At 52.7% G+C, this 12,620-nt stretch overlaps 1 protein-coding gene across 3 annotated transcripts; it reads left to right on the top strand.

The window, feature by feature from the left end:
* Nucleotides 1-2,008: 2,008 nt before the first annotated feature.
* On the top strand, nucleotides 2,009-11,280 carry LOC143150983 (uncharacterized). Of its 3 annotated transcripts, none has more exons than XM_076319668.1 (7): nucleotides 2,009-2,019; nucleotides 5,994-6,147; nucleotides 6,756-6,878; nucleotides 6,964-7,285; nucleotides 7,375-7,544; nucleotides 9,174-9,311; nucleotides 9,616-11,280. In XM_076319668.1, exons 2-7 carry the CDS (start codon nucleotides 6,040-6,042, stop codon nucleotides 9,712-9,714), a joined length of 960 nt encoding a protein of 319 aa, XP_076175783.1. In that variant the 5' UTR covers nucleotides 2,009-2,019; nucleotides 5,994-6,039; the 3' UTR covers nucleotides 9,715-11,280. The 3 variants fall into 3 exon arrangements, with proteins under 3 accessions (XP_076175783.1, XP_076175784.1, XP_076175782.1); XM_076319669.1 differs by lacking the exon at nucleotides 2,009-2,019 and adding an exon at nucleotides 5,387-5,475 and having other exon boundaries at nucleotides 7,384-7,544; XM_076319667.1 differs by lacking the exon at nucleotides 2,009-2,019 and adding an exon at nucleotides 5,387-5,475.
* Nucleotides 11,281-12,620: the final 1,340 nt, after the last annotated feature.

The following is a 12,620-nucleotide window of genomic DNA, read 5'->3' as shown; positions in this document are numbered from 1 at the left end:
AATACGTCGACTTTCTCCTTCGAGAAAAAGCTCGCGCCGATGTCGTAACCGTGGCTCGACTTGTAAAAATAAAGCACCAGGGACGAGGCGTAATTCGCGCGCACGTGGGGCGACACGGCTGTTTATAAACACGTGGCGATTCGGAAAAATGGCGAGAGTGTCGGAAGTTCCGTGGCCGACCTAACCGGAGAAAGTAAAGACGACGTAGGTATTTATTCGAGGCTCGGGCCGATACGCGTACGCGTAGCAATGGCTACGAGACGGTTCGAGCTCCAAGTTCTTTTCGAACTTCTTTCGAGGTACGAACAGTTATTCCTGGTGATCGCGAACTCTAGTTTTCGACGAGCCGGACGTTCGAACGAATTCAAGAATTTCGCGAACTTTGTTTCGTTGCGACGAATCCTCGTTTTGAAATGTTTTCGAAAGACTTGGATCTCGCTCGCGAGGAAATCGTATCCGTCGCTACCGATACTCGAGAGAGACTCGCGCGCGTGTAACGGTTACACACGACTACAGGTAGAAAAGGATACGTGCACCGCGTGGAGGCGAACAGCGAACGGCGTTACGTAAAGGTATTCGGGCCCGATCGGCGAGGAAGAAGCTCGCTTTTCTAGAATGGGGCGCATCGCGGTCTGTGTCGCGACCGTGCAAACTCGGGAAAGCGAAAGTGACGAGATCTTTTCGAACCCGATAGACGACGCGACGATCGATTCGTGGGAGGGGCTGTGGTAAAGGCCACGTGACCCCCCACGAAACATCAAAGTCAAGATCCGTTTAAAGCGGCCCGAGAAAGTGAATAGCGAAACTGGAACGATGAATCAAAAACTGGTTCCGACCGAATTGCGGGAAAGTGGGTTAGAACGCCACGATCTACCGACAGAGTGCAAAGTGTAACGCCGCGCGATTAATCGTTTCGAAAATAAAAATCTTTCGCGAACGTCGAAAGAGTACACGGGCCCGTAAATCCTCGCGCAAGATCCGTTTTCTCCGTTTCCGCGTACGTGTCTCCGGAGACTCTCCGTATTCGAAGATGCGACACGTCGCTACTAATAATTCTAACCGTTCCGTTGTCGTTTCCTTCGTAATCTTACGCAAGCGTTGCTCTCCGCGTTTCGAACATCCACGTCCCTTTCGGTCCGTGTAACGGAGCTTCCAGCGTAAAAGCGGTTTCCTGATTGCTGGCCACGTCGATCCACACGCCTCGAGGAAACGAGCGGTGAAAAAAAAAAGCAATCGCGGCCCGAGTCACGCGGCGCTGGAATTACGCCATAAATTTCGCCCACCTTCGACGCCACCGATCGGAGTAGCGTGCGTTTCGTTCGACCAATTTCCCCGTGAGGACTTTCCTTCGCTGTTCGGTGGCGGCCGTCTCCACGGTTCTATTCCGCCATCGAGGCGACGCGGTATCGTGTTTCGTGGTATCGACTCGCGGCTAGAACCGGGACGCTCGCTCGTCTCCGCGTAAGCGGGATCGACGGGGATTACGCCCCCGATTTTTCGCGGGAGATCCTCCGAGCAACGTGACGAAATATCGGTACGCACCGGCCGGGGCGGCTGTCGCTAGAGAAAGTTGAGAGCCCCTGCTAACTTTATAAGAGGAAGCACGCCCGGAGAAGACGGCTCTCTTCGGGCGACGGAAGTGGCGGCTGTGGATCGTTCCTTCGATCGTTTCCGCGTATTTTTGTGCCCGATCGATCGCTTCGCCTTTCAAAATCGATCTTTGCGCGATCCCGGAGTGACTTCGACGTATCTCTAACGTTTACTTCGTCGCGACAGTTTTTGCCGAACGTTTTGCAACCGTGAGAGACAGTGAACGTAAACTTTGTTACTTATCGCCGGAACCTGTTAACCCGGATCCTGGTGCGCCGACCGATCGAGCATCGTGCAACTCGAAGAGAAAAAATCGCGCGAGTGCGCGATATTCACGTGCCCGAGCACGTTTCGACACAGTGGTGAACTCTCGGGTGGGATCTTTGGAACGGAGAACGACACCTCTCGGGAGGATCGATACCGGACTAGGTAAGTATAATAAAACGTCGCACGGTCTCGAATCGGTTCCCCCGTTTCTTCCGAGGGGTGCGATGGAATATTCTAAACGTCGATAGAAAGTCGGTTGCGACTTTCTCGTTCCGCGAGAACTCTCAAAGGCCATCTGCGGTCTTCGCTCGTCGCTCGTCGTTCGTCGCGAATTCCGCGATCCCGCGAACCCGCGGCAATTTCAATTCAGGAGGAGACGTTCCTTTTAACGAGGGATCGTCCAACGTAACGCATTACGCGTCGTTGCGTCTCCTCGCGTCGATTAAATCCGTCGAGAGAAATGTATTATCGCGCGAGCTGGTTTGCCGCGCAGTTACGAATTAATCGCGCACGAACGACTCGAGCGAAACGGGAGGAGCCGGAGCATCCACTTTCTTTTCGAGCCCGTCGCGTTGCGTAACTTTGTTACCTTCGGGACCAGGTGTGCATCTCGTTTCCCCCTGGACTCGACTTTTGTCCGAGGGCCCGCAAAAACGTTCGTTTTATTCGCGAATACCCGCGAGAAGGGGCATCCTGTTCCTTTCAGGAAGGCTATCGACTTTCGCGTTGGCCAAACGATACCCTTCGGCGTTTTACATAAGCCCGCGTCTTCCGGCTTCTCCGGTGAATACGGTTCCTTTTATTTCTCGTTCGACGCATTGCCAGAAATATCGGGCCCCGATGCACCTGGGAAAATATTTCGGCTACGCTCCGCGATTCGAACGAACGCTGGAGAATTTCTCCCGCCTTCTTTGTTCGTTTCTCGACTTTCTCCTCTCCGCGTTTGTATACCCAATCTCGCAATTTTCGAAAGGGGGCTAATAATAAGTTTTTCATCGGCTTCGCGGACATTGTATTTTCGATCGAACGCTCTCGGGGAGCTCGTCCGGGAACACGTAATAAACGAATACTCCTCTCTCTCCCCTCCTTCTGTGTTTCTCTCGCTCGATGAGATGGAAAGTTGACCGGCGTCTATTCGCGGTTAAAATACCCGATTCGTTTACGCATCCGGGCGCGGTGTGGCACCACACGACGAGCGGACGACGAGCGGACGACGAACGTCGGTCCGACCGCATAATAACCGTACTACTTACGCGCTCGTTTCGACGACCGCACTTTTCTCGTTGTCCCGAAGATTGCATCGGGTCCACGTTCGACGGAATATTGCGCTTCGACATCGGTAGCGCGGGTCGTCCCGTCTTTCTCGTTTACCGGTGACGAAACACCGTGCCGCCACCTTTCTAAGCGGTCTTCGCGCCGTCGAGATACCAATAATCGCCGGAGGTACGTTTTTTTTTTCTAGGCCTAGGTTAAGCTCCGCTCGAGTACGCGCAAACGTTTTCCCTGGAATCGATGTTAACGCGGAACATCGTCCTGCCCCGCAGCAGCCGCGAAATTTATTCCGATCGGATTCTACGCTCGCGAGAACGGCCACCGTTCCTCCGCGGAGAAACACTTTCGTAACGCGTTTCCAGGGAATCGAGCTCTTCCTCGGTGCGCGATTAGCATCGATAACAACGCGCTTCGAGATCGCGGACTGGAACCCGTACGATATCTTGCGCAAAACGTTCACCGAAACCAGACGCGGCCCCCTTAGCGTAAAAGGTCGTTGCTCGGCGTCACCTTGGGATGAAAATGTTTCCATCGTCGACGGACGAGATTTTCGCAACGATTCCTTCGGAAGTAAGGATCTCCTGATCTCGCGAAGCGCGTAAATCGCGGAGAAACGATCGCGCAACGTTCCTCGCGCGAGAAACGACGCCCGATAAAGCAACGCGCGCCCGCGTAGAGATCGATAGCGCCGATCTAGCGGGAACGAGCGCACCGAGTGCACTCGAGAACCGACTCGCCGCGCCACGCGTCCTTGATCCTTTCTATCGGCGAGTTCGCGCCTCGCATTACGATACGCGCGCGCTTTCGAATTTCGCGATAACGTCGATCCGGAGCGCGTTCGAGCGATTAAGGTCTTCTGGCTTCTGTATTCGGAGCGAGCGACCCCTCCGATTAACGACCACCGCGCCGCGAGTTTCTAATCGTTTTCGACGACCACGAGGACGATCGTCGAGCTATCCTCGCCGAATCGTAACGCGAAAATCCGACAACGCCTCGAAGATTACGGTCAAGGTGAAAGTACGGTTCGTCTCGATTAACTTCCACGATCGAACCGACCGCTGGCCGAACGGATTCCGTTTCTCTGGTAAACAACCGGGTCGTAAAAATTACCGAAACACGATCTCGGCTAGAACCGGCCAATTGGCCGAACGAAACGACCGCTCGAAACGAGGGAAGGCCGACGAGAACAACGTCGCGACGATTTCCGGAACGATGTCGCGGCTCGTTACGAGTCTCGTCCACCGTTTTAATTACCGCGATTAGATCGCGACGATACGTCACCCCGATGTTTACAGCTTGGACGAGGAATGGTCCAATTTGGCGAAACTGGACGTTGCGCAATCATCGTTACGATGCTTCGGCGTCGTATGAGATAATACCGGCGAGAAAGTCGGCGATTCGGTGCACCTTGCCCCGGGTCTTTGAGAACGAAATTGCGACAAAACGAACGACAATGGATAGGAACGCTCCCGTCGATCGTACGAACGATACGGAAGGTTCGCCATTTTCGTAGCCGGGTCTCGCGTCGTCCCGCGTACAAATGCGTAATTATATAACGACGCACGGCCGTTCTCGCTTTCCTTATTAGTTTTGAAATTATGTAAATACGGCCGAGGGAGCTCGAGCTCGAGGAAATCGTCGACGAAAACGCGGAACAGGATCGAGGCTCGATTTTTACGAACTCGCGAGATCGATCGATCGTTTCCGATTACCGGGCCCGAACGGGGCCCAGTGCGCGCGATCTTTCAAAGTACGAGGGTTTCGACTTCTCGGGCGCGTCCATTGTTCTAGGAATTTTCTTTCGACAGCGATGAGCAACGCGTTCGTTCTATTTCAAGTTTTTCGCGGCCGAAGAATTGCGACAGATTTCGATCCCCACCGCGGTCGGCGAACGAGTTCCGACGTCGAGAGATTTTGTCATCGGATACGTTTTGAAACTCTTCGCTTCCCCGAGTGGCAGCGCGCGCAGCTCGTTTCCTACCACGACCGACCGAGAACCATCTTCCCCTGTGTATCGGGTTGCGCAACCGAGTGTATCCCCTCGTGTACGCGCGAACGCGAACGTGAGCGCGCGCGACAGATACCACGATTTCAAGAGCCGAGAGAACGAGGCTGCGTGGGATTCGCGGAGGAAATCGAAGCGCGTGCCCCACCTGCGGCGAGCGAGGCCCGCGATTCTCGAAGCTCGATTCTCGATTCTCGAAGGGGCACACATGCTCGCCTTCGTTCCCCTTCGGCCGGCTAAAGACATCGGCATCTCCTTCACCGTGGTCCTCAAACGAGGCTCGCGCTCCGACAGGCACACATCTCTTCGCGCACTCGCCACCGCCGCCGCCGCACACGCTCGTAAGTTCATCGCAGATACTTCGCGTTCTTTATTATTTTCCGCCGGTATCACGCCACGTGACGTTTCCACGACCGTTTCACGGTTCGTCCGACATTCTTCCACCGCGAGTGTTTTCGCAAATACGGGTAACTTGCGTTTCGCATCTTCGCTTCATCTTCGCTGTACGCCTTTCCTTCGATCGATCGAGTCGCGTCTATCGCGACTATCGCTGTTCGTTTATTTCGACTCAAGGCTCGTCGTACGTCGCCGCGATCGATTCCAAAGCATCTTTTTCTCGGATTGTTCGATAGGGAGGTACATTCCGGGATCGTTGTTCGCGCCTCGTAGCTCGAAGTCGCGACACGGAGAGATAGACGGATACACGGTGTGCCCGGCTGTTTCGAAGCGTTTTTCGTCGGTCCCGTTCGCTCCGCGGGGTCCTTTCACTCGACATTTCGGTTCCCGCGTTCGAGTGTCGCCTTATTCGAACGCGGAACAGCGCAGTTTCGCTCATTTACGATACGCCCTGTTTCCCTAGAGCGCACGAAACCCGAATCCCAGGCAGCGAACCAGGTGGAAACAGAATGAGGATAATCAGCGTGTTTCTCGGGCTGTCGGTGGTCGCGTTCGTCGCTTCCAGTCCTGTCGTCAAGAGGGAAGCGGAATCGGACGATCTCAGTCCACTGAACGAGGTAAGATCCCGTCTTAAGTCCAAAATCGCGTTGCCTTTGTAAACTCGGTCGGCGAATCTCGGTCTTGAGGATCTTACGGTGTCGACGACACCGAATCGGACTGTGCGAAACGATCGCAACTCCTTTCTTCGCGATAAGAACCGCGCAATCGGCGATAAAAGGCGACGATGTAACTCGCAAACGGGTCGAGCGTAGAATCGGCGAAAGTGAAAGCGTACGTTTGGAAGTTTTACGTCTCCCGGGCAAGGACGACGAGCTTAGACGGCCGAAAGAGCTCTCGGCTTCTGGAAGACGGTTCGTTCGTTGGTTCGAGGGACGAGGACCAACGGGAACGGGAACGGGAACGGGAACGGTCGCGTACGTTCGTCGAAGGAACGAGGAGTGAAAGCGGTCGACTAAGTTTACGAACGCGCGGACCCGCACGGAGCCGGATGCACGCGCGTAACGAAAATTCTATGCCGCGCCGCGCACGTGGCCGGTAGCTATTCTCTTCCCTCTCTTTTCGAATCGAATCTTCCGCGGAGTCGATAACGTTTCTCGGCCGAGCCGGCACGCCGGCGTGGCTTTCCCTTCTCTGCACGAAAATTAGTCACCGCGATTGAAATCAGGTGTACGTCGTGGAAGCCGACGACGAGCAAGCGGCGGACGGGGACAGGACCGACAGGGACAAGAGGAAGATCGGTATCGTGAAGCTGGGCGTCTCCAACGGGATCATCAACTTCGTTTTCGGCGTAAGACACCGAAATCTTTCGACGAAGTCTTTCGTCATTGCACGCGTAGGATCGCGTCACCGTGACGATCGAATTTCCGTTTCAGAAGCTGGACTCCTTCTTGGATTCGAAGACGAGGGCTCTGACGGTGCTGGACGAGTCGAACAAGGCGAAGAACGCCGCGTACGGTATCGACGCGAAGCAGTCGGCTACTGGGAAGTTCATCAGCGAATTGGTCGCCGCGAAGGTACAGGCGGCCAGCGGAAGCGTCGGACCGGTCATCAACAGCGCCACTACGTTCCTCGCGGGCGCTAAAAACGGTTTGACGGGAGCTTTGGTGTCAAAATTGGCGCCCCTGAGCTCGATCGCCAGCGGTCTGTCCGCTGCTCCGATCGCGAAACCCGATGTGTCCGCAGGCGCGAGCCTAGGTAAGGCGACGAACATCGAGAAACGAGCGACGCGTACCTCTTCGATATTTATTTTCGCGAGCGTTTAATCGCGCGTTCGTAACGTTTAGGAGTTTCAGGGGGCGGCCGCGGAGGACCGAGCCCTGCCGAGATCTTAAATAGCCTCCTGAGCTCGAAGATCGGCACCCTGACCGCGTTGAGTCAAAACAGCGGCCCCTCGAAGGGAAACGACGCCAACGCCGGAGTCAACGTCGGAGCTTACGCCAATTTGGGCGGAGGGGTACGATCGAAATAACTGTATTTCCTCTTCCTTCTCGTATCTCTCGCGATCTCGCGACTGCTGCTTGCTCTTTGTGCCACGAATGCAACGTATGGCTTCTCTTTCTACCTATGTTCTTTCCTTTCGCTTGTACTCCTCTCTGTTGGCAAAGGGCACCGAGTGAAAATGTATTTCGGTGGAGGGTCCGGGTGCAACGTATCGTAAACGCTTTCGTGTAACGTTGCTTTCCATTTTCGTTTCTTGGGACGAATCTTAACATCGGAGCGAAGCGCGGTAAACAGTTTCGCAAGCCTCGCGCGCGTTAACGCAAGTTTTGTTTCTCCGCGAGACGAGAGCCGCGGCACGACCTTCGTTGATCTCGCGAACGATCGATGCTTCCTTTTATCAGCTTTTGTTTATCCCCGTAACTCTGCTTATCTATCGCACGAATACTGCGGTAACTTTCGTTTCTGGGAAAGGTAAACGCTGAACCGACGCCAACTAATCGTGTAACACAATACTATATCCGTGCGAACTGCGCTCGGAAGATTCTCCGAGGAGAGCCTCTTCCGAGCGCGGAGTTCTTTCGTTCCTGTATCGTAACTAAAACTGGCAATTAAACGTGTGTTGTGTGTACGGAAACAGTACGAATACGAGCAACCGCAAGCGGAGTATTATACGGCTTAAAAAACGGACGGGGTGCGCAAGAGTTGGACCTTGGACTTTGGACACGTCCAAAAGGGCCACCGAGCAGCAACGCTTGACAGAGGATCCTTGACGCGCACAAAAAGCACACTACTATTCGCGCACGACGACGAGAAACGAGAAAAAAAAATGATACGAAAAAAAAAAACAAACCGCGATGTAATCTTTTTCTCAACGACGGAACTGTACGATATGGATTTCTTTTTTTAGCTGGGCCGATAAATTGGCAGGACTCTCCCCCTCTCTGTGACAAGCCCTCCCCGACAATAATCTAAGTTTAGCGTGATACGCAAGAGTTCCCCCTTGCCTTTCCGGGCGAAAACAATCGAGAAGTCCCTGTGAAACGATTCACCGATGCCCAACCTGTAAATAGGTTTAGCAGTAGTCCTTGCGCGAGAACGAGTTCTCGCGAACTTCGACGCTGCGTCAACGATGTAAATACACTAACGAAACTCCCTAAGTATAGACAACAACGACGACGACGACGATGATGATAATGATGATGATGTTAATGTCAAATAAACTCACGATCACGTTTTTACATGTACGAGCCGTGTACCCGAATCTTTTGCGAGCGCCGTCGACATCCTCCGTCCTATCCCGTTCCCCTCCGGATACGTTTAGAAACGATTTTAAGTCGAAGAAAAGAATCGAGAGCTCGAAAGCGACGTCACCGCTTTCGTACTCTTCGCGACGTTCTACGATCACAAGGACAACGACCAGTGCGTTTATCGCGAATCGATTTGTCGAATTTAGCTTTCGCGCCATGTCGGTCTCTAATCGCGTCGAAGCGTAGTTCCTATGCGCAAGAGTGTGCGCCGGTAACGTTGCGCTATAAATAATTACGCGCGTAGAAACGAGTCCTTACGACCGCTCGAACCGAGCAGAAAAAAAGAACACATTGTGAAAGGCGAACTATCATTGGCTGTTTTTGTGTATGTTCAGGGAACGATCGCGACCACCACGGAGGATATCCCCGAGTTCGATAGGACGAGGGTGTCCTTGGAAGTACCACCGTCCGTGTTCGGTGGCGGTTTCACCTTAATTACCAATATCAGCAAAATCCTCAATAGCGTGATACTTGTAAGTTGAAAGCTCCGAAACGGGGCGAGTTCGCGAATCGAAGTGAAACCGACCGTGCCGCTTTGAGACTTTTCGATCGGGATCGCGGGATGCGATCTTTTCCTTCGAAACTCGCAGAATATAATTGCAAACTCGCCGCAAGCTCTCGAGCATATCGCGAGCGAGCGATCAATGTCCGCGCTCGCGAACGTTCGAACTTTACCCTTTTCGAAAGACGAAGATCGAAGAGCTTGAACGATGTCGCGCGTCGATCCGCGCGGACCCATTTTATTCATCGAGAACCGATCTTTTTTACGCTTTTCAGAACTCAGCCCGCCGAACACAGACGTTCCTAGAACTCTTCAAGCCCTTCTTCCGCGGAGCTTTCGCCATCAAGGGCTTGCCGTCGGACAATCCACGCTAGAAGAGGACTCCGTTGCTGAGAAATAGCTCAACGTTTACTTCAGGGATTTTAACGGGAACTTTTGGTCGACCTGGAAACGAGTGGAAGACTTGAACGACCCGCGAACATAGTCTGCAACACAAAGATAGCGTTACGATTTAGAGTGAAAATACTAACACCTTAGGTAGAGCTAGCGGTATTTATTAAGCGACTCGTCCAAGGATACGATGTTCCAACGAACGAATTCCAATTAAGAGAATCTCGTTAACTCGCTCTCGTCGATAATTTGGATATCGCGGTACTTTTACGCTCGTTGCTTCGCACGGAACGTCTTCGAATACACGGGAAGTATCGCGGAGCACGCAGGAAACGTTCGTACGGTTCGCGAGCCGATGAATTTCAAAGACTGCGGTATCAACGAGAATATTTTAAGAGGAATAAATTATAGATTATACGAGAGACAAGTTTGTATCGTTGTCGCGACTAGTTTTCGGGCAACGAACTCGTAAACCGCGACGTTGCTACGTAAATGTCGCCCTCGGTGATTTCAACGCGCGGTAAGAGTGCCAACGACTGACCAACAGTGCCAAACTCGACGCGTGGAAAAAGTTTCGGATCTTGCCGCGACGACTTTAACGCGCGACGGATTACTCCTCGAAAGCGCTGAAAACGTCCCGATCGGAATCGGGATGATTTTCGCGCGTTAAAATGCGAAACGACGAATTCTTGCGATGCTCGAATATTAATGGGAACAATTGTAGCGAATCGCGCAACGGACGATAGTTTAAGCGGTCAAGGTGGACGCGCGAAAGCGTTGCAAAATCGTAGGACGATCGGTTTCGTTGGACGAACGACGATTGCGTCGACTTCCGAAGATTACCGGGAATCGCGCGCAACGACCGAATTTTCGCTAGATTTGCCTCGCGCGTTGCCATAAAATTACACGTTCGCGAAAGCGATAGTTCGGTGGTCGCGTGCCGGTCTCCAAGATCCAGATACGTACCGCGATGTAGTACTTTGGCACGATACTTTCTACGAAACTGTCCGATAAGCGTTTCAAATGGCTGCGGGAACAACCGGGGAGCACGCTCCGCGATTTAAAACTTACCAATTGTATCGAACGTTTCGATGTTTTTGCGTTTCTTGCTTCCTCGTTGAAACCCGGCTGTAATTTGTCTTTCGGTGGAAGGTTGCGCTTGTTCTTCGCGAGATACTTTCTACGCGGATCGAAGGACTGCGTAAATCTCCCACGGACGGAACGCGATTGCGGTTTTCATTTGAAAAATTCCACGCGTTTGCATTTTGCGCATTGATTACGCGCGCCATTCGCACCGGAGGAAGTCAATTGCGCAATAGGAGATCGTTGCGCGCAATAACGAATCAAATTGCGTTCGAGACATTTTCTACGATGTCGGACTGACTCGCCGATCCGGGTTTCTCGATGTATTTTTCTAATTACCGGAACCTGCCGTGTAATTATCTTCGAATTCTGCGACGTCTGTCCAATTATATTCCGTCTTGTCCGCGATCAACGTTATCGGATATTTTTTACGAAAGAAACGTTCATTGTAGAGAAAAAAAACTTTGATCGGCCAATAAAGTGATTGTATGTTTTTAACGTTACGTTGTATGTGAAACGTTACGCACGAAATTATCCTTTGTCCCGAGAACCTCCGCGTTGAAACGGCACGGATCCTGTTCGATATTTCAGTCGCGATGCGAGTTCAATTCGGTCGATGATCGTTAACGAGCGTCAAATTTGGTCGGCTCGATGGTACGTAACGCTCGAGGTTCGAGTATCGATCTGCTCGTCGCGTAACGCTCGTTATCGCGTAACAATAAAAATGCATATCAAGGAAACCGGTATTAATCGTCTCTCCAGACTTCCGTGTCCGGTGAAAGCATTATTCAAACACTCGGTTAAATGGGAAACGGGGAGGAATGCGAATGCAATGCCCCGGCGAAGGAGACCTCTTACGACACGATTCCCTCGACGTGTTTTATCACCGTCGATGGAACGTCAAAACTAGGCAATTATTCTCATAAATATAGCAACGGTTGCGCAGGACCGTTCCAGGTATCCACGAGCGAGTCGATACCGAGACGAAATGTAGTCTTCGAACGCATCCGTTCGCTCGGCCGTTGAGATCGATCGAAGGTGCGAGAACTTTTTCCCGAATAATTTAGAAAGCGGGCGCGATTTACATTCGCGTGCGCGCGGTTCAAAGTTTGCGCGCCACGAGCGTTGCGACACCGAAGGGTTCGCGATTAACGATCGAAAGCGTTGTAAAAAACAACGACGCGAAGACGAACAAGGTGGACGTTGCGCGCGGTGTCCTTGGTCGGAATATAGGCATAAAAATTGGACGAACTTTGCATCGTTCTCGTTGGGAATGCACGCGACACCGATTACGCGATCGGATAGATCGCCAGGATGTTCACCGGCTCCGGCTTATCGCGCGAGACGAGATGAAAAGCGCGACCCAGTTCGAGATATCCTACGGCATCGATAAGCGGGACGAATAACGAACAATTATCCATGCCAGATACGTTCTACTTTCTTGATCGCTGATGGCCACGCGTTTCTTCTGGCCGTGGTGCGCAGTGCTCGGCGTTGTTGTCGTAGATGCTCTCGCGCGTAATCAGCTATGGCGACACGGCTCCTTCGCGGAGCAAAAAGATTGGAAATCGCGCGAACACCGGCCGTGTCGTTTCACAAACGCGTTAAACTTACGTCGGGTGTGCGTGGCTATCGCGCAATGACTTTCTATTTAACTCGGTAAAGTTCGTACAGTCGTTGGTTAAAAACTTGAATACAATCGATCGGTACCGCCCGTGAACTCGTCTCGCGCTGTACGCGAGCGTTCGGAGGTTTGCTGTTCGCCAGGCGTTGTCGAAAGTCGCGCCAGAACCGAGCGCGCGACTTC

This window comes from Ptiloglossa arizonensis, chromosome 9 (genome assembly GCF_051014685.1).
Source record: "Ptiloglossa arizonensis isolate GNS036 chromosome 9, iyPtiAriz1_principal, whole genome shotgun sequence".
Classification (NCBI taxonomy): Eukaryota; Metazoa; Arthropoda; class Insecta; order Hymenoptera; family Colletidae; genus Ptiloglossa; species Ptiloglossa arizonensis.
The sequence above is the reverse complement of the archived record's forward strand: the minus strand, read 5'-3'. Positions and strand labels throughout refer to the sequence as shown.